Below are 24,018 nucleotides of genomic sequence, written 5' to 3' on the forward strand. Positions count from 1 at the left end.
TTTTTTTTTTCTTTAATTTATTGGGGTGACAATTGTTAGTAAAATTACATAGATTTCAGGTGTACAATTCTGTATTACATCATCTATAAATCCCATTGTGTGTTCATCACCCAGAGTCAGTTCTCCTTCCATCACCATATATTCGGTCCCCCTTACCCTCATCTCCCACTCCCCACCCCCCGCCCCCCTTACCCTCTGGCAACCACTAAACTATTGTCTGTGTCTATGAGTTTCTGTTTCTCATTTGTTTGTCTTGTTCTTTTGTTGTTTTTGGTTTATATACCACAAATCAGTGAAATCACATGGTTCTCTGCTTTTTCTGTCTGACTTATTTCGCTCAGCATTACTCTCTCAAGATCCATCCATGTTGTCACAAATGTTCCTATATCATCTTTTCTTACTGCCGAATAGTATTCCATTGTGTATATATACCATAACTTCTTTATCCATTCATCTATCGAAGGACATTATGGTTGTTTCCATGTCTTGGCCACCGTAAACAAAGCTGCAATGAACATTGGAGCACACGTGTCTTTATCTCTAAATGTTTTCAGATCTTTTGGGTAGATACCCAGGAGAGGGATTGCTGGGTCATATGGCAATTCTATTCGTAATTCTTTGAGGAACCTCCACACTGCCTTCCATAATGGCTGCACCAGTCTGCATTCCCACCAACAGTGTATGAGGGTTCCTTTTTCTCCACAGCCTCTCCAACATTTGTTACTATTTGTCTTGTTGATGATAGCCATTCTGAATGGGGTGAGGTGGTATCTCATTGTGGTTTTGATTTGCATTTCTCTGATGATTGGTGATGTTGAACATTTTTTCATATGTCTGCTTGACATTTGTATGTCCTCTTTGGAGAAATGTCTCTTCAGGTTCTCTGCCCATTTTTCAATTGGGTTGTTTGTCTTTTTGTTGTTGAGTTGCATGAGTTCCTTGTATATTCTGGATACTAGCCCCTTATCGGAGGTACTGTTTGCAAAAATCTTCTCCCATTCAGTTGGTGGCCTCTTTACTTTGTCAATGGTTTCTTTTGCTGTGCAGAAGCTTTTAAGTTTCATATAGTCCCATTCGTTTATTTTAGCTTTTACTTCCATTGCCTTTGGAGTCAAATTCACAAAATGCTCTTTGAACCCAAGGTCCATAAGTTTAGTACCTATGTTTTCTTCTATGCAGTTTATTGTGTCAGGTCTTATGCTTAAGTCTTTGATCCATTTTGAATTAACTTTGGTACATGGTGACAAATAGCAGTCCAGTTTCATTTTTTGCACGTGGCTATCCAATTCTCCCAGCACCATTTATTGAAGAGGCTGTCTTTGCTCCATTGTATGTTTTTAGCTTCTTGGTCAAAAATTATCTGTCCATATTTATGTGGTTTTATTTCTGGGTTCTCAATTCTGTTCCATTGGTCTATGTGTCTGTTTTTCTGCCAATACCATGCTGTTTTGATTATTGTAGCTCTGTAGTACAAGCCAAAGTCAGGAAGTGTGATACCTCCATTATTGTTCTTTTTTCTTAAGATTGCTTTGGCTATTCGGGGTCTTTTGTGGTTCCAAACAAATCTGATGATTTTTTTTGTTCTATTTATTTAAAATATGCCATTGGGATTTTGATGGGGATTGCATTGAATCTGTATATTGCTTTGGGTAATATGGCCATTTTAACTATGTTGATTCTTCCAATCCATGAGCACGGAATGTCTTTCCATTTCTTTGTGTCTTCTTCAATTTCTTTCAAAAATGTCTTATAGTTTTCAGCATATAGGTCTTTCACGTCCTAGGTAAAGTTTATTCTTAGGTATTTTATTCTTTTTGCTGCAATTGCAAAAGGAATTGTTTTTTGTATTTCTTTTTCTGAGATTTCATTGTTAGTATATAGGAAGGCAATGGACTTTTGTGCGTTGATTTTGTAGCCGGCAACTTTACTGTATTGGTTGATTGTTTCTAATAGCTTTTCGGTGGAGTCTTTAGGGTTTTCTATATATAGCATCATGTCATCTGCAAAGAGTGATAATTTAACTTCTTCATTCCCAATTTGGATGCCTTTTATTTCTTTCTCTTGCCTGATTGCTCTGGCAAGGACTTCCAACACTATGTTGAAAAGCAGAGGTGATAGGGGACATCCCTGTCGTGTTCCTGAACGTAGAGCAAAGGGCTTCAGTTTTTCTCCATTAATTATGAGATTTGCAGAGGGCTTGTCATATATGGCCTTTGTTATGTTAAGGTATTTTCCTTCTATACCCATTTTATTAAGTGTTGTAATCATAAATGGATGTTGTATCTTGTCAAATGCTTTTTCTGCATCAATTGATATAATCATATGATTTTTGTCCTTTATTTTGTTTATGTGATGTATCACATTGACGGGTTTGTGGATGTTGAACCATCCTTGTGCCCCTGGAATGAACCCCACTTGGTCGTGATGAATAATCTTTTTAATGCATTGTTGTATTCGATTTGCTAGAATTTTATTTAGGATTTTTGCATCTGTATTCATCAGAGATATTGGTCTGTAGTTTTCTTTTTTTGTGCTGTCCTTACCAGGTTTTGGTATCAGGGTGATGTTGGCCTCATAGAATGAGTTAGGGAGTACTATCTCTTCTTCAATTTTTTGGAAGAGTTTGTGCAGGATTGGTATTAGATCCTCTTTGAAGGTTTGGTAGAATTCACTAGTGAAGCCATCTGGTCCCGGACTTTTGCTTTTGGGAAGGTTTTGGATGACTGATTCAATTTCGTTACTGGTGATCGGTCTGTTTAGATTTTCCAGTTCTTCATGGTTCAGCCTTGGAAGGCTATATGTTTCTAAGAACTTGTCCATTTCTTCTAGGTTGTTGAATTTGGTGGCATATAGTCCTTCATAGTATTCTTGGATGATCTTTTGTATTTCTGTGGTGTCCGTGATAACTTCCCCTTTTACGTTTCTGATTTTGTTAATCAGTGTCTTCTCTCTTTCTATCTTAGTAAGTCTAGCCAAGGGTTTGTCAATTTTGTTAATCTTTTCAAAGAACCAGCTCTTTGTCATGTTAATTTTTTCTATTGTCTTTCTGTTCTCTATTTCATTTAGTTCTGCTCTAATTTTTGTTATTTCCTTTCTTCTGCTGACCTTGGGTTTTACTTGTTCTTCTTTTTCTAGTTCTTTAAGGTGTAACATGAGGTTATTTATTTGGGAGTTTTCTTGTTTCTTGAGATAGGCCTGTAATGAGATAAATTTCCCTCTTAAAACTGCTTTCGCTGCATCCCAAAAATTTTGGTAGGATGTATTTTCATTGTCATTTGTTTCTATGTATCTTTTGATCTCTCCTCTAACTTCTTCTTTGACCCAGTCTTTCTTTAAAAGTATGTTGTTTAATCTCCATGTATTTGTGTTTTTTCCCGCTTTCTTTTTACAGTCGATATCGAATTTCAAAGCCTTGTGATAAGAGAATATGCATGGTATGATTTCAATCTTCTTAAATTTGTTGAGACTGATTTTATGTCCCAATATATGGTCTATTCTTGAGAATGTTCCGTGTACACTAGAAAAGAGTGTGTAGTCTGATGTTTTAGGATGAAGTGCTCTATAAATGTCAATTATGTCCATTTCATCTAATGTGTCATTTAGGGCTACTATTTCGTTATTTATTTTCTGTTTGGATGGTCTATCCATAGCTGTCAATGGTGTATTTAAGTCCCCTAGTATAATTGTGTTTTTGTCCATTTCTCCCTTTAGTTCTGTTAGTAGTTGCTTGGTGTATTTCGGTGCTCCCTGATTGGGGGCATAAATATTGATGACTGTTATGTCTTCTTGTTGTACAGTCCCCTTCACCATTATGAAATGTCCATCTTTGTCTCTTGTTATCTTTTTCACCTTGAAGTCTGTTTCATCTGATATCATTATGGCTACACCTGATTTTCTCTGGGTACCATTTGCTTGGAGTGTCAATTTCCACCCTTTCACTTTGAGTCTATGCTTGTCCTTGTAGCTGAGATGTGTCTCTTGGAGACAGCTTATGGTTGGGTTTAGTTTTTTGATCCAATCTGCTACTCTGTGCCTTTTTATTGGTGAGTTCAGTCCATTTACATTTAGGGTGATTATTGATATGTGAGGATTTCCTGTCATTCTATCTATAGTTTTCTGGTAAGGCTGTGTCTCCATTGTTTCTTTGCCTTTTTGTTGTTGTCTATTATTTCTGTGTGGTGGTATTCTATGATGTTTCCCTCTGTTTCTTCTTTTATTACAGTATATATTTCAGTTCTGGATTTTTTTTGAGTGGTTACCCTTAAGTTTATGTAAAAGAAAGTTTGATATTTAGAGTATTCCATTTTCTTCAGCACGCTTACTTTCTCCATTTCCGTATTCCGGTTCAGGCCTTTACTCTCCCCCTTTTTGAGCTTTGGTTGCCACAAATTGTCCCTGTTGATGGTGGTCGAATTGCCTCCTTTAGTATTTCTTGTAGTGCAGGTCGTGTATTAGAAAATTCCCTCAGCTTCTGTATATCTGGAAAGGTCTTTATTCCTCCTTCATATCTAAAGGATATCTTTGCTGGATATATTATTCTTGGCTCATGATTTCTCTCTTTCAATAGTTTGAATATTTGGTTCCACTCCCTCCTGGCTTGTAGAGTTTCTGCTGAAAAATCTGATGATAATCTAATGTGCTTTCCTTTGTAAGTTACCGTCTTCTTTTCCCTGGCTGCCTTGAGGATTCTTTCTTTGTCGTTGATTTTAGACAGCTTCAATACAATGTGCCTTGGAGAAGGCCTGTTGGGATTGAGGTAACTAGGTGTTCTATTTGCTTCTTGGATTCGAGGGTCCGGTTCTGTCCACAAGTTTAGGAAGTTCTCATCGACAATTTGTTTGAATATATTCTCTGTTCCCTTCTCTCTTTCTTCTCCTTCTGGTATGCCCATCATTCTTATATTGCTCTTTCTGATGGAGTCAGAAAGTTCTTGTAGAGTTCTTTCATTTCTTTTAATTCTCAAGTCACTTTCTTCTTCCATCTGTGTCATTTCCAGGTTTCTATCTTCGAAGTCACCGATTCTTTCCTCCATCTGGTCAACTCTACTACCTAAGCTGGTTATTTCATTCTTAATTTCTTCTATTGAGTTCTTAATCTCCAGAAATTCTCTTTGGTTCTTTTTTAAAATTTCAATCACTTTCGTAAAATGCTCATGCTGTTCTTTGATTGAGTTTCTGAGTTCATTTAACTGCCTATCTGTGTTTTCTTGTATCTCGTTGAGTTTTTTCAGAACTGCAATCTTGAATTCTCTGTCATTTAAGTCACATATTTCTGTATCTTTAAGTGCCTTCTCTGGAGATTTTTCACTTTCTTTCTGAGCTATCTTGTTGCCTTGGTTATTCATGGCGATTACTGGTTTACTATTTCTCTTCCTAGACATCTACAGGAGTGACTTCTGCAACAGGTTGATAGAAAGCGGTCTTTCTTTTGTTTGTCAGTACTTGTTGGTAGAATGTTTTATTATTTCTCCAACTGCAACTTATTTTTCTTCTCCCACACGGTAGTGCTATGTTTTCTCTGCACTATTCCAACTTCTCACACAATGGGGGGATTCCCTGTGAGACGGGCTTCTCCTCTGTTAATAGTTCATCTGTGTCACAGGGCGCAGTGTCCCAGTGGGTATGCAGAAAGCTTTTGATGTTCCAAAGCTCTTCCAGCTCCTGATTCAGAGCCCGTATGTTTCAGCAGTTCTGTTTACTCCTGCAGGGATCCGCCCAGATAGGTGGGGTCAGGGGCGGGGTGAGTTGTGAGAGGTGGCCCAGAGCAATGGCGGCGACCACCAACACAGCCGGTCTTCCTTCCACAGCTCTCTCCCCTTTGCCGGAACTAGTTGGGCTGTGAATTTGTGTCTGCGGTCCACAGTTCTCAAAATAGCAAATTTTCTGTTGTTTTGATCTGACACTGCTACTGTTTCGCTTCTAGCACCGGGCAGGTGGGGGCGGGGTGAGCTCTGGGAGGGGAGGGAGGGGGCAGCTAGTCTCAGTGCCTAAGGCTCCGTCCTCTGCTCGGCAGTGCGGGCTTAAACCACCGTTTTCAGCCTTTTCCCCTCAGTCTATACTCCGAGTTCTCTGCCGTGAGCGTTGGGTTCAGCCGTGGTATATGCTGTCCCCTCAGCCCTGTGGAGCCCAGGCGGAGCCCTAGCAGTCCGAGTTCTTCCCTCACTCGCAGCTGCGGTAGTTTCGGGAAGCAGCGAGCTCAGAGCACTGAGCCAGGTCTGCGTCCTGCGCCCGCACGGCTCCGTCTCCGCGCACTTCTCCCTTTCCTCCTCCCTCCACTCGCGCGAATCTCCCACCTGTAGGTGATTTCAGTCGGTAGTGGGCCTCTTCGTCTTGCCTGTCTGCTGTGCAGGGAGTCCTTTGTGGAGTTTTTGTTGTTCGATTCTTTGTAAATTCCAGGGGAGCTTTACTGAGGCTCACCTCACGCCGCCATTTTTCCGGAAGCTCCTATTATATATGGATTTTCAACTGCATGGGGTTGGGGCCCCACCACACCTGCGTTGTTCAAGAGTCAACTCTATAGTTATTTATAGCTATAAATTTCCCTTTAAACACTGTTTTTGCTTCATCCTATAAGTTTTGGTATGTTGTACCTTCAGTCTTGGTAATCAAAAAGTATTTTCAATTTCCTTTCTGATCCATTAATTACTTAGATCACTGGTATTCAATTTTTACATATTTGTGAATTTCCCAAATTTCTTTCCATTACTGATTTCTGATTTCATTCCATTAGGGTCAGGAAAGATACTTTGTATTATTTCTCTTCTTTTAAATTTATTGAAGTTTGTTTTTTGGCCTAATAAATGGCATATCCTGGTGGCTGTTTTATGTGCATTTTAGAAGAATGTGAATTGTGCTACTGTTATATGGAGTGTGCCATATATATGTCTGTTAGCTTTAATTGGCTGATAGTGTTTTTCAAATCTTCTGTTTCCTACGTAGTTACTCTATCCCTTATTGAAAGAGTGATAGTGAAGTCTCCATCTGTTATTGTTTAATTGTCTATGTTTCCTTTCAATTGACGGTTTTAACTTTATGTATTTTGGGCTCAGTTTTTGGATGCGTATATTTTTATAATTGTTGTAACATCTTTTTGATGGATTTACTCTTTTGTCATTATAAATATGTCTCTATCTCTAATAACATTTTTTTTTAATTTAAAGTCTATTTTGTTGGATATTAGTATAGCTTTCCTATGGTTGCTCTTTGCATGTAATATCTTCTTCCATCCTCTTAGTTTCAATATCTTTGTATCTTTCAATTTAATGTGTATGTCCTTAGACCGCATATAGTTGAGTGTGGTTTGATCTTTGTTTTTTTTTTTTTGTTGTTTTTTTCTTTTTAAATCTAGTCTGACAATCTCTGCTTTTTGTCTGGATTGCTTAGTTCTTTCACATTTAATGCTATTTCTTATAAGATTGAATATTTGTCTCCCATTTTTAATTTTGTTTTCTACATGTGTCATATTTTGGTCATCCATTTCTCTGCTGTTGTTTTGTAGTATGTGAATATTTTTTAATGTAACACTTTACTTTCTTTAATGATATTTTACACAATATTTTTAGAGTTTATTTCATTAGTTATTCCCTTAGGATTTATCACATACACCTGCACTTACCAGAATCTACATCAAGTTTATGTTAACTTAGTTTTAGAGATGTATAGACAGGTTACTCCTATGTAGGTTTATTCTTCCTACCCCCTTCTTGTGGTATTGTTATATGTTAATTTTTGTTATATATGTTAATATATTGTTAAATTGTGTTTGTCTTCATTTGTTACTGTGCATTTCAGTTATTGTTTGGTATTACAGTTACTGTTTGGTATTATGGTTTTCAAACGTAATCTGTTCCGGAAGTCTGAGTTCTGAAATGTTCAAAAACCGAGGTGTGGTTTCCCCATAGAAAGTAATGCAAAATGGATTAATCTGTTCCAGACCTTTAAAATCAACCCCTAAAACAGCAAATTTAGCATGAATTTTACTATCTAATGATACCATGGATCCATAAAATTTACGGCATATGTAAACCGAAATGTTTGTCAACAGTGATGCTCGAAAACTGAGGTACTACTGTATTTCGTTAGTCTAGTATAGCTTGACTCCCACTTACGTCTTTTATAGTTTTATTGGGAAATATAAAAATGCATCTGTGTTTGTTAGAAACCGAACATTGCACACATGTATTCATTGTTTTATACAGTTACTTTTTAAATCAGTCAAGAGAACTTTCTTTTGTGTATCTTGTAAGGTGGCTCTGCTAGCAACAAACATCTCTCAATTTTTGTTCATCTGGAAATATATTTGTTTGGCCTTTATCTTTGAAAGATCATTTTCCTGATTCTTCTCTGATAGTCCTTTTGTGTGAGTAGTTATAGTATATCAGCCCACTACCTTCTGCCCTTTACAGTTTCTAGTGAGGTATCTTACTGAAGATCCTTTGCCTCTCCACTTTGGAAATGTAAACTTCCCACTTCTGTGTGTGCTTTGGTGATTTACCATTCTACTTTTTTCTGGTAATTTCCCACCCCTACATAGTTTCCTGACATGTGTCCACAAATTAGTATCCAAGTAAAGATTGAAGGGACCCTTTTGTAGATCTCCATAGCTTGCTTGCACACTCTTGCGCTCTCTCTCTCTCTCTCTCGCTCTCGCTCTCGCTCTCGCTCTTGCTCTCTCTCTGTGTAGCTAATAAGCATGAACCTTTGTTAGAACTTAATGTTATTTAGGTTTGTGATTTAGGGGTTTAAGGAGAGTTCTTTTGAGCATCTGAAAATATTTTTGTTTTTCACCTCCCCAAAGAAGGGGTCAAGTGAGTATCGTTTCTGTGCCACTCTTAAATCTGAATCTTCCTTCACATTCAGAATCATCAGAGCCCATACAGGAAACCCACATCCTAAGTTATTTCTCATTTACAAGGTATTGCGCTATAGAACCAGAAGTGATCTTGAAGTTGGAACAAAAAGACCCAATGTTAGTAGAGGACAACTTTCTAAATGGGAGTTTTCGAGGTGAGTTTTAGAATACTGGTAAAAGGTATTATTCCTAGACAACTAAATCCAAAGTGGAATCTGTTCCACAATGGGCACCTTTCGAAGTTTAGATATTAGTAGTTACAATAAAATGTGGGTATTGTGAGTTTAACATAAAGGATAGAATGTAATTGTTTTCATTTTTTCAATTAGGCAACACAGTATATCATTAATATCTCATAACTCAAATAGTGAATTTATATTTAAGCAAGGTAAAGTTAAATTTTGGAAAATCTGTTTATTTATGAATGTAATGAATGTGGGACAGGGTTTTCCTGGAAATTATCCCTCGTTGTACATCAGAGAATTCACACAGAAGAGAAACCCTATCAATGTACTGAATGTGGTAAAAGTTACACCTGGAAAGCATGCCTTAGAGTACATCAGAGAACTCAGACAGGTGAGGAACACTATGAATGTAATGAATGTGGTAAAACTTATTGTGAGAAGTCAAGCCTTAGAGTACCTCATAGAACTCACACAGGGGAGAAACCCTATGAATGTCATGAGTGTGGAAAAGATTTCCACTGCATGTCACACCTTACAGAACATCAGAGAACTCACGCAGGGAAGAAACCATATGAATGTACTGAATGTGGGAAAACTTTCAGCTGCAAATCAGGCCTTGGAGTTTATCAGAGAACTCACACAGGGTCGAAACCTTATGAATGATATACATGTCATAAAACTTACATTGAGGAGTCAAGCCTTGTAGTACATCAGAGAACTCACACAGGGTATAAACCCTATGAATTTAATGAATGTGGGAAAGCTTTCAACCTCAAAGCAGTCCTTGGAAAACATGAGAGAACACACATAAGGGACACACCATATGAATGTAACGAAGTGGAAAAGCTTTCATCTCCATGTCACGTATCAGAGTACATCAGAGAACGCACACGGCAGAAACCTTATGAATGTAATGAATTGGAAAAGCTTTCATCTCCATGCCGCACTTCAGAAGTCATCAGAGAACTCACACGGGGGCGAAGACCTACAAATGTTCTGAATGCAGAAACACTTTCAACTCCATGTCACACCTCAGAAGACATCAGAGAACTTAGATGGGAGAAACCCTGCAAAGGTACTAAATGTGAAAAAACTTTCAGCCACAAAGCAGTTTTGGAAAATATCAGAGAACTCACACAGGTGAGAAACATTATGAATTTAATGAATGTGGTAAAACTTAATCGAGAAATCAAGCCTTGGGTACATCAGAGAAATCACAAAGGGTTAAAGTCTTACCAATGTAATGAATGTAGAAAAACTTTGAAGAAGAAGTCAAACCTTGGAAACACATCCGAACACTCACCACGGAAAAGAAACCCTATGAATCTAGAAGAGTTTCGTTTTCATATCATACCTCAAAGGACATCAGAGAATTTACTCAGGAAAAACCCTATGAATGTATGAAATTTGGGAACATTTTTGTTTGGAAATCAGTCCTCCTAATACGACAGAGACTGCAGGGAAGAAATACTACCAATGTAACTAAGGAAGAAAAGCTTTTGTTTGCAACTTAACTCTCAAAATTGAAGACAGTTCTCACAATGGAGTGTAGTGATTTACACAATTTCACCAATGACTGTCACCTATGAGAACATCAGAAAACTCAGAAAGGTGAAAAATCCTGTAAACTTGGTAATGTGGGAAAGTGTTCAGAGACTTGTCTGACGTGAAAAGCAAAGTGGAGGAAAAATTAGCGATTTTTGTTGTTGTTTTTTTGTATTCTATTATGTTCCATGGCTGGAACCCTGCAAGTTGAAAGACATTAACAGTGGGAGGGAAATGGTTTATTTCATATGCATGTGGAGAGTCTTAGATAAATCAAATGAAACTAAAGAGGGGATCAGACCTTCTGGCTTATATACCATTTGCAAACAAGTGATCAAAGGAATACTATTTCGAGCTTAAACAGGTGGTACATGGTGGGAAAGTATATAGACGGGGAAACCAATGGAAGATGAGTAGTATTTCATTAAGATTTGTTTATGCGGATATTAGTTGGTGTCATCTACAGCGATAAGAATTGCCTCCTTTGGATTATACCAGAGAGAGAATGGGGAACACTTTTATGAAGGGAGATTTCTACACTACCTTTCGGAAGGTGGAGACAGAGTGAAAGGGTTTTTCTATGTTTACTATTTTTCAGTGGCTTTCAGCTCAGAAGAATCCTTTTGCCAAAGTGGCATAATTTCAGGGTGGCATATTTTGATCTGATTGATCATACCAGGGAGAATCCGTATAAATGTGACAGAGGTGGGGAAATTTTTCACCAGAAGTCAAACCTCAGAGAGCATCAGTAAACTCACAGAGAATAAACATGAATGTAACAACTATGGAAAAACTTTCATCCGGACATTACCTAAGAAAGCGCTCACACATGAACAGCCCTGTAAATCTTACAAATTTGGAATGCTTTTAGCCCGAAATGACACTTTTGAGAACATCAGAGAACTCACAGGGGAGAAATCATAAAGATGAATGTATGGAAACTTACAAGTCAGGGTAAAGTAAAGATTGCAGAACTTAGAGAAGGTCCTCTCTAAATAGAAGAGAACTCTATTAGTCTGTTCAAGGCTGTTATAAAAAAATACCGTTAGACTCCTTGGCTTCAATAGCAAACATTTTTTCTCCCATTTCTTGAAAGTTGAGAGTCCAAGATCAAGGCACTGGCAGATTTGGTGTCTGGTGAGAATCCACTTCCTGGTTCACAGATGGCCATCATCTTCTGGTGTCCTCACAAAGACGAAGGTGTGGGGACAGAGCCCCGGAGAGCAGTTCCCAGGCTCTCGGCCTCACATAGACAGGTGCTGGTTCAGGTAGTAAATGGCCAACTGTGATTGCATGGCCATCAGCTGTGGCTAGTTGGCCATCAGCTGTAACCAGTGAGCCATTGGCCACTAATATAACTGCTGTGGCTATGCTAGCAGAAAAATGGGGGCTAGCAAGAAGATGGTGGCTGAGCTAGCAAGAGTGGATTGCAGCTAGCGAGTGAGGTTGGTTGGCAGAGACAAGTGGACAGCGGGTTGCGGACTGTGTGGCTCCTGTTTCCTATGTCTCCAAACCAGCCGCCAGCAAGAATATAGTGGTATGAGACCCCTATCTATGGGTCCGTGGGTGTTCCTTTTTGGCCTCACCATGTCCTGCATTCTTACGTGGGGAGTGGGACCAGAGACCCCGCAGGCCGCCCCGCTTGACAAATGGCACAGCAAGCAGGGTATGGAGCTGGCCAAAGCTCTCCGAGCAGTTTGTGCGTATGAACACTCAGTCTGAGGAAGACCAGGAGGAGCAGTTTCCAGACAGCTGGACCCCGTGGAGGAGTGGGAAAACGTGGACGGTTCCCCAACCAGCATAGGCCAAAGAAAGCAAAGGTCTTTGCTGCCCTGTGGGCTGGGAAGTTCTTGCTGAGACAGCCTGGATGCGGGACTTGTCCCAGGGGTAAGGCTTGCTGAGTCCTCGGTGGAAGATGCTAGTGAGGTCAAGGTCGTCCCTCAACCCCCGATTGGGGAGGACTTGGAGCCCTTGCTCTGCAGAGAGATCACACATTGTGAGGCTAAGGCACAGCCCTGGAGAGTGACTGCGGACTATGGGGAATGGGCTCCACCCCTAATTTAATGGACCGCTTGACTGTTTGTCTGGGAGCATACCACCATGTAGTGGAACTGGCAGATGTTTGCGTTTGTGCCTCGACCAGCCACCGTGGAGAATATGTCAGAAAGACTGGCTGTGCCCAGAAAGACTGGTGGTACCCTGAGAACCCTGGCTGAGCCCAAGAAGTCTGGCTGTGCCCAGAGAGTGGCAGTGCCCTGAGAGGCCCTGGCTGTGTCCAGAAAGTCTGGTTGTGCCCAGAGAGAGTGGCAGTGCCCTGAGAACCCTGGCTGAGTCCAGAAAGTCTGGTTGTGCCCAGAGAGAGCGGCAGTGCCCTGAGAGGCCCTGGCTGTGTCCAGAAAGTCTGGTTGTGCCCAGAGAGAGTGGCAGTGCCCTGAGAACCCTGGCTGTGTCCAGAAAGTCTGTTTGTGCCCAGAGAGAGTGGCCGTGCCCTGAGAGGCCCTGGCTGTGTCCAGAAAGTCTGGTTGTGCCCAGAGAGAGTGGCAGTGCCCTGCGAGCCCTGGTTGAGACCAGGAAGTCTGGCTGTGCCCAGAGAAGTGGCAGTGCCCTGAGAGGCCCTGGCTGTGTCCAGGGAGACTGGTGGTACCCTAAGAAGCCCAGGAAGTCTGGCTGTGCCCAGAAGGACTGGTGGTGCCCTGAGAAACCCTTGTTGTGCCCAGAGAGCCTGGCTTTGTTCAGGATATTGCATTCACCTCCAGGCTCCTAGTGCAGGGCCCCTCGCAGAAGACGCTTGCCACATAGATTGTGAGGCGAGACCCTGTAGGGGTGGAGTGTGGGGACAGAGCCCCGGAGAGCAGTTTCCAGGCTCTCGGCCTCACGTGGAGGGGTGCTGGCTCAGGTAGTAAATGGCCATCAACGGTGATTGGATGGCCATCGTCTGTGGCTAGTTGGCCGTCAGCTGTAACCAGTGAGCCATTGGCCACTAATATAACTGCTGTGGCTATGCTAGCAGAAAAATGGGGGCTAGCAAGAAGATGGTGGCTGAGCTAGCAAGAGCAGATTGCAGCTAGCGAGTGAGGTTGGTTGGCAGAGACAAGTGGACAGCGGGTTGCGGATTGTGTGGCTCCTGTTTCCTGTTTCTCCAACCCAGCCGCCAGCGAGAATATAGTGGTGTGACTCCCCTTTCTATGGCTCCGTGGGTGTTCCTTTTTGGCCTCACCATGTTCTGCGTTCTTATGTGGGAAGCGGGACCAGAGACCCAGCAGGCCACCCCGCGTGACAGAAGGGGAAAGGGAACTTGTCAGGGCCTCTTTAATAAGGACTCTGTCCTAATGACTTCATCACCTTCAAAGGTCTCCACCTCCATATCCCAGCACCTTTGGGATTAGATTTCAACAGATGAATTCGGGGAGGACAGAAACATTCAGTTTGAGTCCTTTCAGAGCTTACACTGGAAGGAAACCCTTGAAATGTATATAGACAGTGTTTCAACCACTAAGGATAAGTTTAGTGGACATCAGAAAATTCTCTGGGGAAAGAAACATTGTGAACGTAATGAATATACCATGTTTCCCAGAAAATAAGAACACCTGGATCATCAGCTCTAATGCGTCTTTTGGAACAAAAAATAATATAAGACCCAGTCTTATATAATGTAATATAAGACCTCATCTTATATTAATTTTTACTCCAAAGGATACATCAGAGCTGATGGTCTGGCTAGGTCTTATTTTTGGGGAAACATGGTAGCAAATATTCTGTAGGAACTCAACCGTCAGCACTTCTACTGTGGAAAATACTGACTGTGTAGTGAAAAAATGAAAGCTTTCTGTCAAAGATTGAATCTCTTGGAGTACAGAATTCATACAATGAAGAAAATGAAACATGTGATAAATGTGTGATAACTTCAAGCTAACGTCACCCTTTCAGTACAGCAGAAAATGTGTAGTGCCCTAGAGACATCATAATATATCGACCAGATGAAAGAAATCTTACGAAGGTAATGGATGGATTTGGGAAATCCTGCTAGCAGTCCATCCAAAATTAATATATATAAATAACAAATCTAACAAAAAGAGACCCCTATCCCATATACTACATGCTCACCTATAACCATTTACTTTTGACCTTAGGCCCACAACTAGTCTAAATATCCCAAGCACTCTGTCATCCTAAAGCGGTAATGTCACCAATTTTTAGGTAGTGAAATATGACTGTCAATGCTAAAACAAGTCCTATGAAGACATTATCATCCTATGTATCCTCTGCTGTTCCTTCTCTTACAGTGATGATGGAAGAGTAGCACATGGAAGGAGTCAGGGTTCAAGAATTACTATGTGGAACAGTTTCCTCCTCTGACATTGTGACTTGTGCAAGGAAGAAAGAACTTGTTCTCTGCTGAGCTGTTACAGGTTTGGATCTACCTGTTACTGACCTGTCTTAGACATCCCTCAGCTCTCACAAGTTATGACTGTGACCTCAGTGAAAAGTGACAAGTGGATATGTGTCAGAAGAGTCACATGGAGAGAACCCCTGACAACATCCTAAATGATCAGTCGCTATTAAACATAGCTCTTCTCTATTATTATTCATGTAAATAACAGGATTTGTTCGATGTTTTCTTATAATTACATTTAGGTTATGTACTTTTTGTAGCAACACAAAAGAAATATTGACGATTTCTCCATACATCATACCAGGACACACATACTGTTAATTGGTCCCATGCATAGCGATACTAAATTGAGTTATTTGGTTAATGTGGTATCTTTCATGTGTCTTCACACAAAAGTCATTAAGTATCTCAGAAGACACTCTCAGGCTATATAGTCTGTATGTTGTAATCCTTAAGATTCACAAATTTTAGCATTTACTTCTGGTCATTTCCCAAATCAACTTTTACCATAGTTGCAAACTCATGTTACGTTTCCCAGTATTCCTCCTGTCCTCATCATGGTATGAAACAGTTTTCCTTTTTCCAGAAATTTTAATTTCTGTTTGCATGTACTCAGATTCTTGCTTAATACAGTAGGTTATAATTCTTAATTAGTGTTATTTATTTTGTTTTGATGGTCAAATCATCTGAGATAAAGCTGCTGTGCATTCAGATTGGCTCATGTGTCCAGTATTAATTTTTCTGATGCCTTTTTGCTTTTACCAAAGCATCCTTCTATTTGTGTGATCATGAGAATGTTTAATCTGCCATTGTAAAGGTTTTCATTATAGAGCAAATCCTTTATTCGTATTTTGGAAAAAGTTAAGTGTTTCCCAAAATATTTAGAATATTATGCTCCCTTAAATAAAGATTTAAAAATTCTGGTTGGAATAGCATTTCATTTCATCTCAGTCAGGTATCCACAAGGTAGAACTGACTTAACCAACTGGCCAGGATCCATTCCTGGAAAAATCCATAGGCAGAGTCCTAGTGACATAGAACCCAGGCCTTTCCCGCTTTACCTCTTTGCTGGCATGTGTCCAGAGGACACTCCCCAACACCGCATCCTCCACGATAGAATGTAACCTGAGCCCTGAACATGAATGTTCCTCTCTCCTGCCTGCCTTATGGATCTGCACGGGAGACAATGAGGCCCTTTTATTATGAGCTTGATGCTTTGGTGGGCCTCTTTATAGGGTATTGATGAACTCTGGGGAGAGGTTTTGAGGAATTTGTTTGAGTCTAGATAGGGGGTAGTCTGTGGATCCTGTCGAGAGCCATTGGAGATTTTGTCCAGAAGTGGGGTGCCCCAGGAGGCATCTAGAGAGACCCCTGGTTGGTCAGTGTCTTTGAGGGAAAGCCACATGGACACCTGCATAGTGGCAGGGTCGTGCCTGGCAGGGCATTCTAACAGTGACACTGGGGTCTGTGTCCCAACACCGTGACTTGATGACAAATAGGAAACTGGGACGTAGTCACCATGGCTTCGCAGGAGAAAACACATGCAAAGCACAAGAGCTCTTTAATCATTAAGCGTAAGGAGAGTCAAGATGTAAACCTTGTACCCTGCCTGGAGATGTTGGGCAGTTCCTGTGAATTCCATCTGGGAGTCTGTGAAAGCCCCTAGGAGACTGAGCAATATTCATCACAAAATGAGTTAAATGAGTTAATTTAACTTAATAAAAAGGGTGTGAAATTTTATCTTGTCCCTTGGCTCAGGAATTTGGAAGCTTGCTGCTGTGACACACTCACACACATACAAACATACACACGTTTCTATGTATTATGTAACCTAAAGATGAGAGAGGAGCTGTGAGAAAATTGTCCAGTTGATTCCAACATTTCTTCTATCCCATCTCCTTGTCCCTCTTCCAATAAACCTGGACACATGCATGGCCTTAAAGTTTTTATCGAAGAATTATTGGGATAATTCTTTGAATTGTTTCCAAAATCTATTTGTAAACTATTAACCTAAAAGTAAAAGACCAAAGTGGGAGTCAACAAGCATTTATTTGAGATCCAAATGAATAGCTGTTCGTGAAGCACTGATTTAGGTAGAAACACAATAGGATTTCCATTAGGAGGAAAAGCAAGGGGTATTGGTGACAAAGGGAAGGGGAACAATTCCATGAATTGAAGGAAGGAATTTCCATATGTGTCCACAGCCCACATTGTGATGGAAATTCTAAAGCATTTTAAATTTTCAGTCCATAATGATGCTAATTCTAAAGAATATTTAAAAATGCCAGCCAGTAGTCATCACATCTGCTTTCTTATAATGCTGAAATGCTGCTTTAGGCCCAGTTGCTTTGCCCAGTTTTAACATTCCAAAGGTTTGAGGTGTCAGACATGCAAGGTACTTCCTCTGGGATTGCAGCTCTGACTCCATTTTAAAGTGACTCCCTTGTTACTTTTTATACTTCTCCCCTTTGATTGACGTCTTTTCCTGAAAGTTACTGATCAATCATGGGAGAGCAACACTGGTCATTTATTAAAAGCATCATTGTTCTCTCGTTGCCAGGAAGACCCCTTCCCAGTGTATCCCGTGCTACATAGAAGTGAACTCGTTTTTGTTTTTCCTTGGGAGCCTTGGGCCACACTTGAGCAATTGCCCCAAAACACAGGAAGTCTTTGCCATTATGTTTCTTTAAGGGCAAATATCTGTCTTTTCTTGAGGTTTTTCCTATGAAGTCTCAGAGGCCTTAGTGATCATCTCAAAACGTTGTGCGACCATTGTCAGAGTGGTGTGTTTATAAGATTGACCTATGCAAAACAAACTTTTAGAGCAGAAAAAGTTTATGTAATAAGAAACCAATAAGTCCAATTTGAAGAATAGACCTGATCTATGAGGCAATACCTGAGGGCAGTCAGTTGAAGGTACTAAAGAGCCATGAAGTGTCAGTGTACGCTGTATTTAATCTCTTGGCTTGTGCCCATATTTTATCTACTCGCGTCTCTTGAACCAGAGGTGTTTTATCGAAGTATAGGAGTAGGTCTATACTAGAGCAACCCTACCTTGTGTAGCTAGATGGTAAAGAGCAATTCTGCTGTCGAATATAAGTTATGCAAGGGAATTGATGCATTTTTCCTTGAGGGTAGTACGATGGTGGTAGCTCCAGCAATTCCCCTATGGTTTTTGAGAAGTTTCTGTTAATACATATAGTGCAATACCTTCCCAAGGAAACCGTACTCTTCCACATCCCATACCATTGCTGGACCTTGATATGTGTGTCACCAGTTCCATGTTTTGCCCTGCAGTGTCAGTTTAAAGATGATGCCCCATGATGAGTTCTACCAGGGATGCCACAAAAAGGATAGAAGGGAACACTTTGCTCAGCGTTGCTCAAGCAGTAGTTCCCCGCAATCAGAAGTGTCATGACGTTGATGGAACCACTTTGAGCACCTCTTGCAATTGCAGAAGTCAAACACGAGTTGTATTCATCTTTTGTTATCGGTACATATTAGGCATTATAATTTCAATAGTCTTTTCCTTTCTTAAAATGCGTGTACATGTTTTTGGTGCCCTCTGTATTTCCACTCCGATATTAAGGGAAAAAAGGAAACGATAACATTTTAGTGAGTGTTTGACCTCTCATATTATTTGTAGGATAGGAAGGAACTAAAAAGTAAGTGATGAGTCAGAAAAAGAGCTAATGAGAACAAGTGTAGGAGCTTACAGGAATATTAACTGATGAGTCAGAAACATTAGCTGATAAGTCAGAAAAAGTTCATGAAAATGAATCTCGGAGATAGCAAAATAGGTTTAAAAATTAACTACTTCACTTCTGCTTTCTCATTAAACATTACCCTTGCGGACTGACAAACACTTGGACAATTTTTGGAGGAAACCAACTGTGACAATATTTTTCAGAAGGGGCCAGCCACAACTCTGAACAACTGCAAGATAACTGGCCCCTGCGTAGCATAAAAGAAATGTAGAACCCCTACATTCCCTCACCTGGGGGCAGCCGTCTCCTTTAGACACTGCCATGGGCATTCTCTCTCTGCCCAAACTTCATAAAACTTTCTTTGCTTTCCTACTTTTCTGAGTCTTGTGAATCCTTTCACCTTCTGCAAATGACCAGGGGTTAATTCCACGCCAATACATTTTGGTGCCAAACCCAATAGTTGGACTCTACCCTTTTTTCCCCACCTCCAGAGCCTTTGTCCCCCTCCCTTGAGGGTTGGAAAATGAAATTTCTCTGCCTGGTCTATCTGGTGGAATCCAAAGTCCAACCTCTCTGATGGTTGGGGAATCCCATTGCCAAGCCTTGTGTGAGGCTACTTTCTATTCCTCGGGATCGACAAGTCTTGGCCGCACTCTTACTGGATATGGGATGGATACATAAATTCCTCCCAGACGTTCACCAGTTTATTAAGTTTTCTGTGACAGAATAATCTGGTAGCAATCTACCACTAGGTCCCACCTGGGGCAAGACACCACAAGACCCACTCATCAGATATACACACAATTCAAAGGTACACAGACTCCCTTTCGTTTGACCACTCCCTGTAGTTGTTTTTGCTTCCTCACTCCCCATTCTTGTTTTGCTTCTCTGGACCTTCATTGCCACCTCCATGGATCAACAAAAGACCTTTGGTCGGTAGGTGATGTGCCTTGTGATGGCTGTGGGGTCCCAGGAATTCCACCAACCCGGTCCACGACCCTCTACCCTAGGTGTTGCAGGGACGCCCTTACAACTAATGGTCATTTCTTTCTCCGGAGTATGTGGTAAAAACTGATAATTCCACAACTCCTGAGACAGACACTCCGTTGGAGAAACTTGGGGACGTCCCTCGGTCTCCTAGTCCGGCCATAATGAGACCACCACACCTAGCATCATGGGCAGCTCCTCCTCTGTCCCTCTCGTCTCCCCCCTTGGCTGTCTTCTCAAAAATTGGACGAAATTTGACCTCTCCTCTCTCAAAAAGAACAAAGAGCTTTTCTTTTGCAATACCGCCTGGCCTCTATATAAACTAGACGATCAGGAGGTCAGGCCGACTAATGGCACTTAGACTGTAATAGTCACGCAACTAGATGTTTTCTGTAGGCGCCTTCACAGATGGTCCGAAACTCCATATGTCTAAGCCTTTATGGCTCTGAGCCAGTACCCAGACCTCCAGAAACACTTCCACATGTGTCCTATGAAAATTCCTCATTCTCCCCCTCCGAATGTTTTATATGACGCCTTTTTATTCCAGGTCCCTCCTAGAGCTCCTCGAAACTCAACTCCTACCTCTCCTACCTATCCTTCCTCAAACCTGCTCTGCCCCTTCCACCTCTTCTCCTGCTCCCCTTCTCTATTCTGCCCCAGCGCCCATTCCTGCAGGCACCACACATAGTGGAGCTCATTTTAAGGCAGACTCCATTTTGCCCCTCCGGGATGTCACAGAGAGGCCGATACAATTCGGGTTCATGTCCCTTTCCGTATGGCAGATCTAGCTCAGAGACAAAATTACGGACCTATTCTGAAGACCCTTGTAAGTTCATTAAGGAATTCCAGAGCCTAACTATAGCCTTTGATCTTACTTGGCAGGTCATTGCATGGTTTTAACCACCTGCTGCTCCTTAGGGAAAAAAAAGCTATATCTGTGCTCTTTCCCAAAGACACGCAGACACAGAATAGCTAGCTAGTGGGAATCTAGCATAACACAGGTTTGGGCCTAAGGCTATTCCCAATCATAATCTAGATTAGAATTATAAACCTGGCCAACAGGGCGGGATTAGACCAGACCATATGGTCACCTGTGTTCTCAAGGGCGTAAAAAATGGCATGAAACCAGTTAACCCTTAGAAACTGAGGGAAATTACTCAAGGATTGAATGAAAACCGGGTCTTCTTTCAATCCAATTTAGCTAACGCCCTCTGAAAATATACTAACCTAGATCCATCTAGCTGCGAGGGCTATTCTCGCCTTGCATTGTTTTGGCCAATCAGCTCTCTAGATAGACATCAGAAGGAAGCTTCAGAAATTAGAGCTGGGTCCGCAGACTCCGCTCCCAGTCCTCTTAGGTACAGCCTTTCAGATCTTTAATAGGGATGAAGTGGAAAGGGAGCCTAGGGTACGGAGGGACAAGAAAAAAGGTCAGACAAAGGCTAAATTAATGGCTGCTACCCTTGCTAGCGCCCTGCCCTCACAGAATGAACTAGATTTGGGCCCATGAGGAGGGACCCCACCGAAGAAAGTCCCAAACACCTGCTACAACTATCATCAGGAATGTCACTGAAGTCAGGCTAGGCCTCACCTAGCCAGGAGGGCCCCTTCAGGCCCTTGTCCCCTTTGCAAAAAGGAAGGACACTGTGTCATGTGGGAGACCCTGCTGGGTCTCTGCTCCCGCTCCCCATACAAGAACGCAGGATATGGTGAGGCCAAAAAGGAACACCCACGGAGCCATAGGTAGGGGAGTCATACCACTATATTCTCTCTGGCGGCACTATACTCTCACTGGAGGCTGGATCCACACTGTTCGCAACCCGCCATCCACGCTTGCCAGCCCAGCCGCCATCTTCTTGCTAGCCCCCATTCTTTCTCTCTCTCCCTCTCCTCGGCTCTCCTTCGTAGCCGCAGCAGTTATATTAGTGGCCAATGGCTCACTGGTTACAGCTGATGGCCAACTAGCCACAGCTGATGGCCATGCAATCACAGTTGGCCATTTACTACCTGAGCCAGCACCTGTCTATGTGAGGCCGAGAGCCTGGAAACTACTTTCTGGGGCTCTGCCCCCACACTCCACCCCTACAGGCTCTCGCCTCACCATCTACGCGACAAGCGTCTTCCGCGAGGGGCCCTGTGCGAGGAGCCTGAAGGTGAATGCAATATCCTGGACACAGCCAGGCTCTCTGGGCACAGCCAGGGTTTCTCAGGGCACCACCAGTACTTCTGGGCACGGCCAGACTTCCTGGACTTCTTAGGGTACCACTAGTTTCCCCGGGCACAGCTAGGATTTCTCAAGGCACTGCCACTCTCTCTGGGAACAGCCCGACTTCCTGGGCACAGCCAGGGCATCTTCAGGGCACAGCCAGACTTCCTGGACTTCTTAGGGTACCACTAGTTTCCCCGGGCACAGCTAGGATTTCTCAAGGCACTGCCACTCTCTCTGGGAACAGCCCGACTTCCTGGGCACAGCCAGGGCATCTTCAGGGCACAGCCAGACTTCCTGGACTCAGCCAGGGCTCTCAGGGCACTGCCACTCTCTCTCTGGGATACAGCCCGACTTCCTGGGCACAGCCAGGGCATCTTCAGGGCACAGCCAGACTTCCTGGACTCAGCCAGGGCTCTCAGGGCACTGCCACTCTCTCGGGGATACAGCCCGACTTCCTGGGCACAGCCAGGGCATCTTCAGGGCACAGCCAGACTTCCTGGACTCAGCCAGGGCTCTCAGGGCACTGCTACTCTCTCTCTGGGATACAGCCCGACTTCCTGGGCACAGCCAGGGCATCTTCAGGGCACAGCCAGACTTCCTGGACTCAGCCAGGGCTCTCAGGGCACTGCCACTCTCTCTGTGCCTCTCAGGGTACCCTGCTGGAACAACAGCGACTCACAATCAAGGTGCTTACATATTCTCAATGGCGGCCAGTCAAGACACAAAAGCAAATATCCCCCAGTTCCACTAACAACAGTTCCCAAACAAACAGTCAAGCGGTCCATTAAATTAGGGATGGAAGGCAATTCCCCATAGTACATAGTCATTTCTCCAGGGCTGTCCTGGGGTGAAGGACGACCTTGACCTCACCCTTATCTCCCACGGAGGACTCAGCAAGCCTTTCCTCCTGGGACAAGTCCCGCATCCGGGCTGCCTGAGCAGGAACTTCCCGGCCCACAGGGCTGCAACGACCTTCGCTTTCTCTGGCCTGTGCTGGTTGGGGAACCGTCCACATCTTTCTACCTCTCCACGGGGCTCCATCTCTCCAGCAGCTGCATGGCTTTTCCTGTGCTGGTGGGAGAACCGTCCACATCCTCCCACCCCTCCACGGGGGTCCAGCTCTCCGGCAGCTGCTCCTCCTGGTCTTCCTCAGACTCAGTGTTCATATGCACAAACTGCTCCACCGTCCTTTGGAGAGCTTTGGCCGGCACCGTACCCTGCTCGCTGCGCCATTTGTCATGCAGGGAGGCCTGAGGGGTCTCTGCTCCCGCTCCCCATACAAGAACGCAGGATATGGTGAGGCCAAAAAGGAACACCCACGGAGCCATAGGTAGGGGAGTCATACCACTATATTCTCTCTGGCGGCACTATACTCTCACTGGAGGCTGGATCCACACTGTTCGCAACCCGCCATCCACGCTTGCCAGCCCAGCCGCCATCTTCTTGCTAGCCCCCATTCTTTCTCTCTCTCCCTCTCCTCGGCTCTCCTTCGTAGCTGCAGCAGTTATATTAGTGGCCAATGGCTCACTGGTTACAGCTGATGGCCAACTAGCCACAGCTGATGGCCATGCAATCACAGTTGATGGCCATTTACTACCTGAACCAGCACCTGTCTATGTGAGGCCGAGAGCCTGGAAACTACTTTCTGGGGCTCTGCCCCCACACACTGGAAGGACTGCCCCCTCTCCCTTTGAGGAAGGAGGCTGTCTCGAGTCATAAAATGCCAAAGGGGTGGCTCCTCCAACTAGCTGTCAATGTCTGTCATCAGGAACTATGAGCCAGACAACTGTCACCTCGACTAATGGGCCCCAGGACTCATCCTGCCCTCGCTGCTCAACATCTCAGAGGCTGAGTCCAGGGTAATGCTTGCCATGGAAGATAAGAATGTTATGTTCTTGCTCCAGGAACCGCATTCTCTGTTCTAATTCATGACCTCCGCCCTACACTTCCGTCCTGCCTCCTCCCAACAGGTAGTGAAGGCCATCCCACCACATGCAGAGAGACCCTACATTTACCTTGTTGCTTTGCGTCCCTTGCTTTTACACATAGCTTTCTAATTATGCCCCACTGCCCCATACCCCTTTTAGGATGAGATATTATGCAGAAGCTACAAGCTCCCCTCCACATCTCTGCTTAGCCTAC

General features: G+C 42.9%; 1 protein-coding gene and 1 long non-coding RNA gene across 2 annotated transcripts in view; both read left to right on the plus strand.

Annotated features, from left to right (window-relative positions):
• LOC141571232 (uncharacterized) overlaps positions 1 to 10,706 on the plus strand; it is a 49,433-nt gene extending 38,727 nt beyond the window's left edge. The window contains 1 exon segment of the mRNA XM_074331483.1: positions 9,268 to 10,706. Coding sequence (XP_074187584.1) covers positions 9,268 to 10,439 — 1,172 coding nt within the window. The 3' untranslated portion in view covers positions 10,440 to 10,706.
• The window catches only part of LOC109439571 (zinc finger protein 510), a 283,485-nt gene that overhangs the window by 110,145 nt on the left and 149,322 nt on the right, over positions 1 to 24,018 (plus strand). The gene's annotated exons all lie outside the window — the stretch shown is intronic.

This window comes from Rhinolophus sinicus, linkage group LG04 (genome assembly GCF_036562045.2).
Source record: "Rhinolophus sinicus isolate RSC01 linkage group LG04, ASM3656204v1, whole genome shotgun sequence".
Lineage (NCBI taxonomy): Eukaryota > Metazoa > Chordata > Mammalia > Chiroptera > Rhinolophidae > Rhinolophus > Rhinolophus sinicus.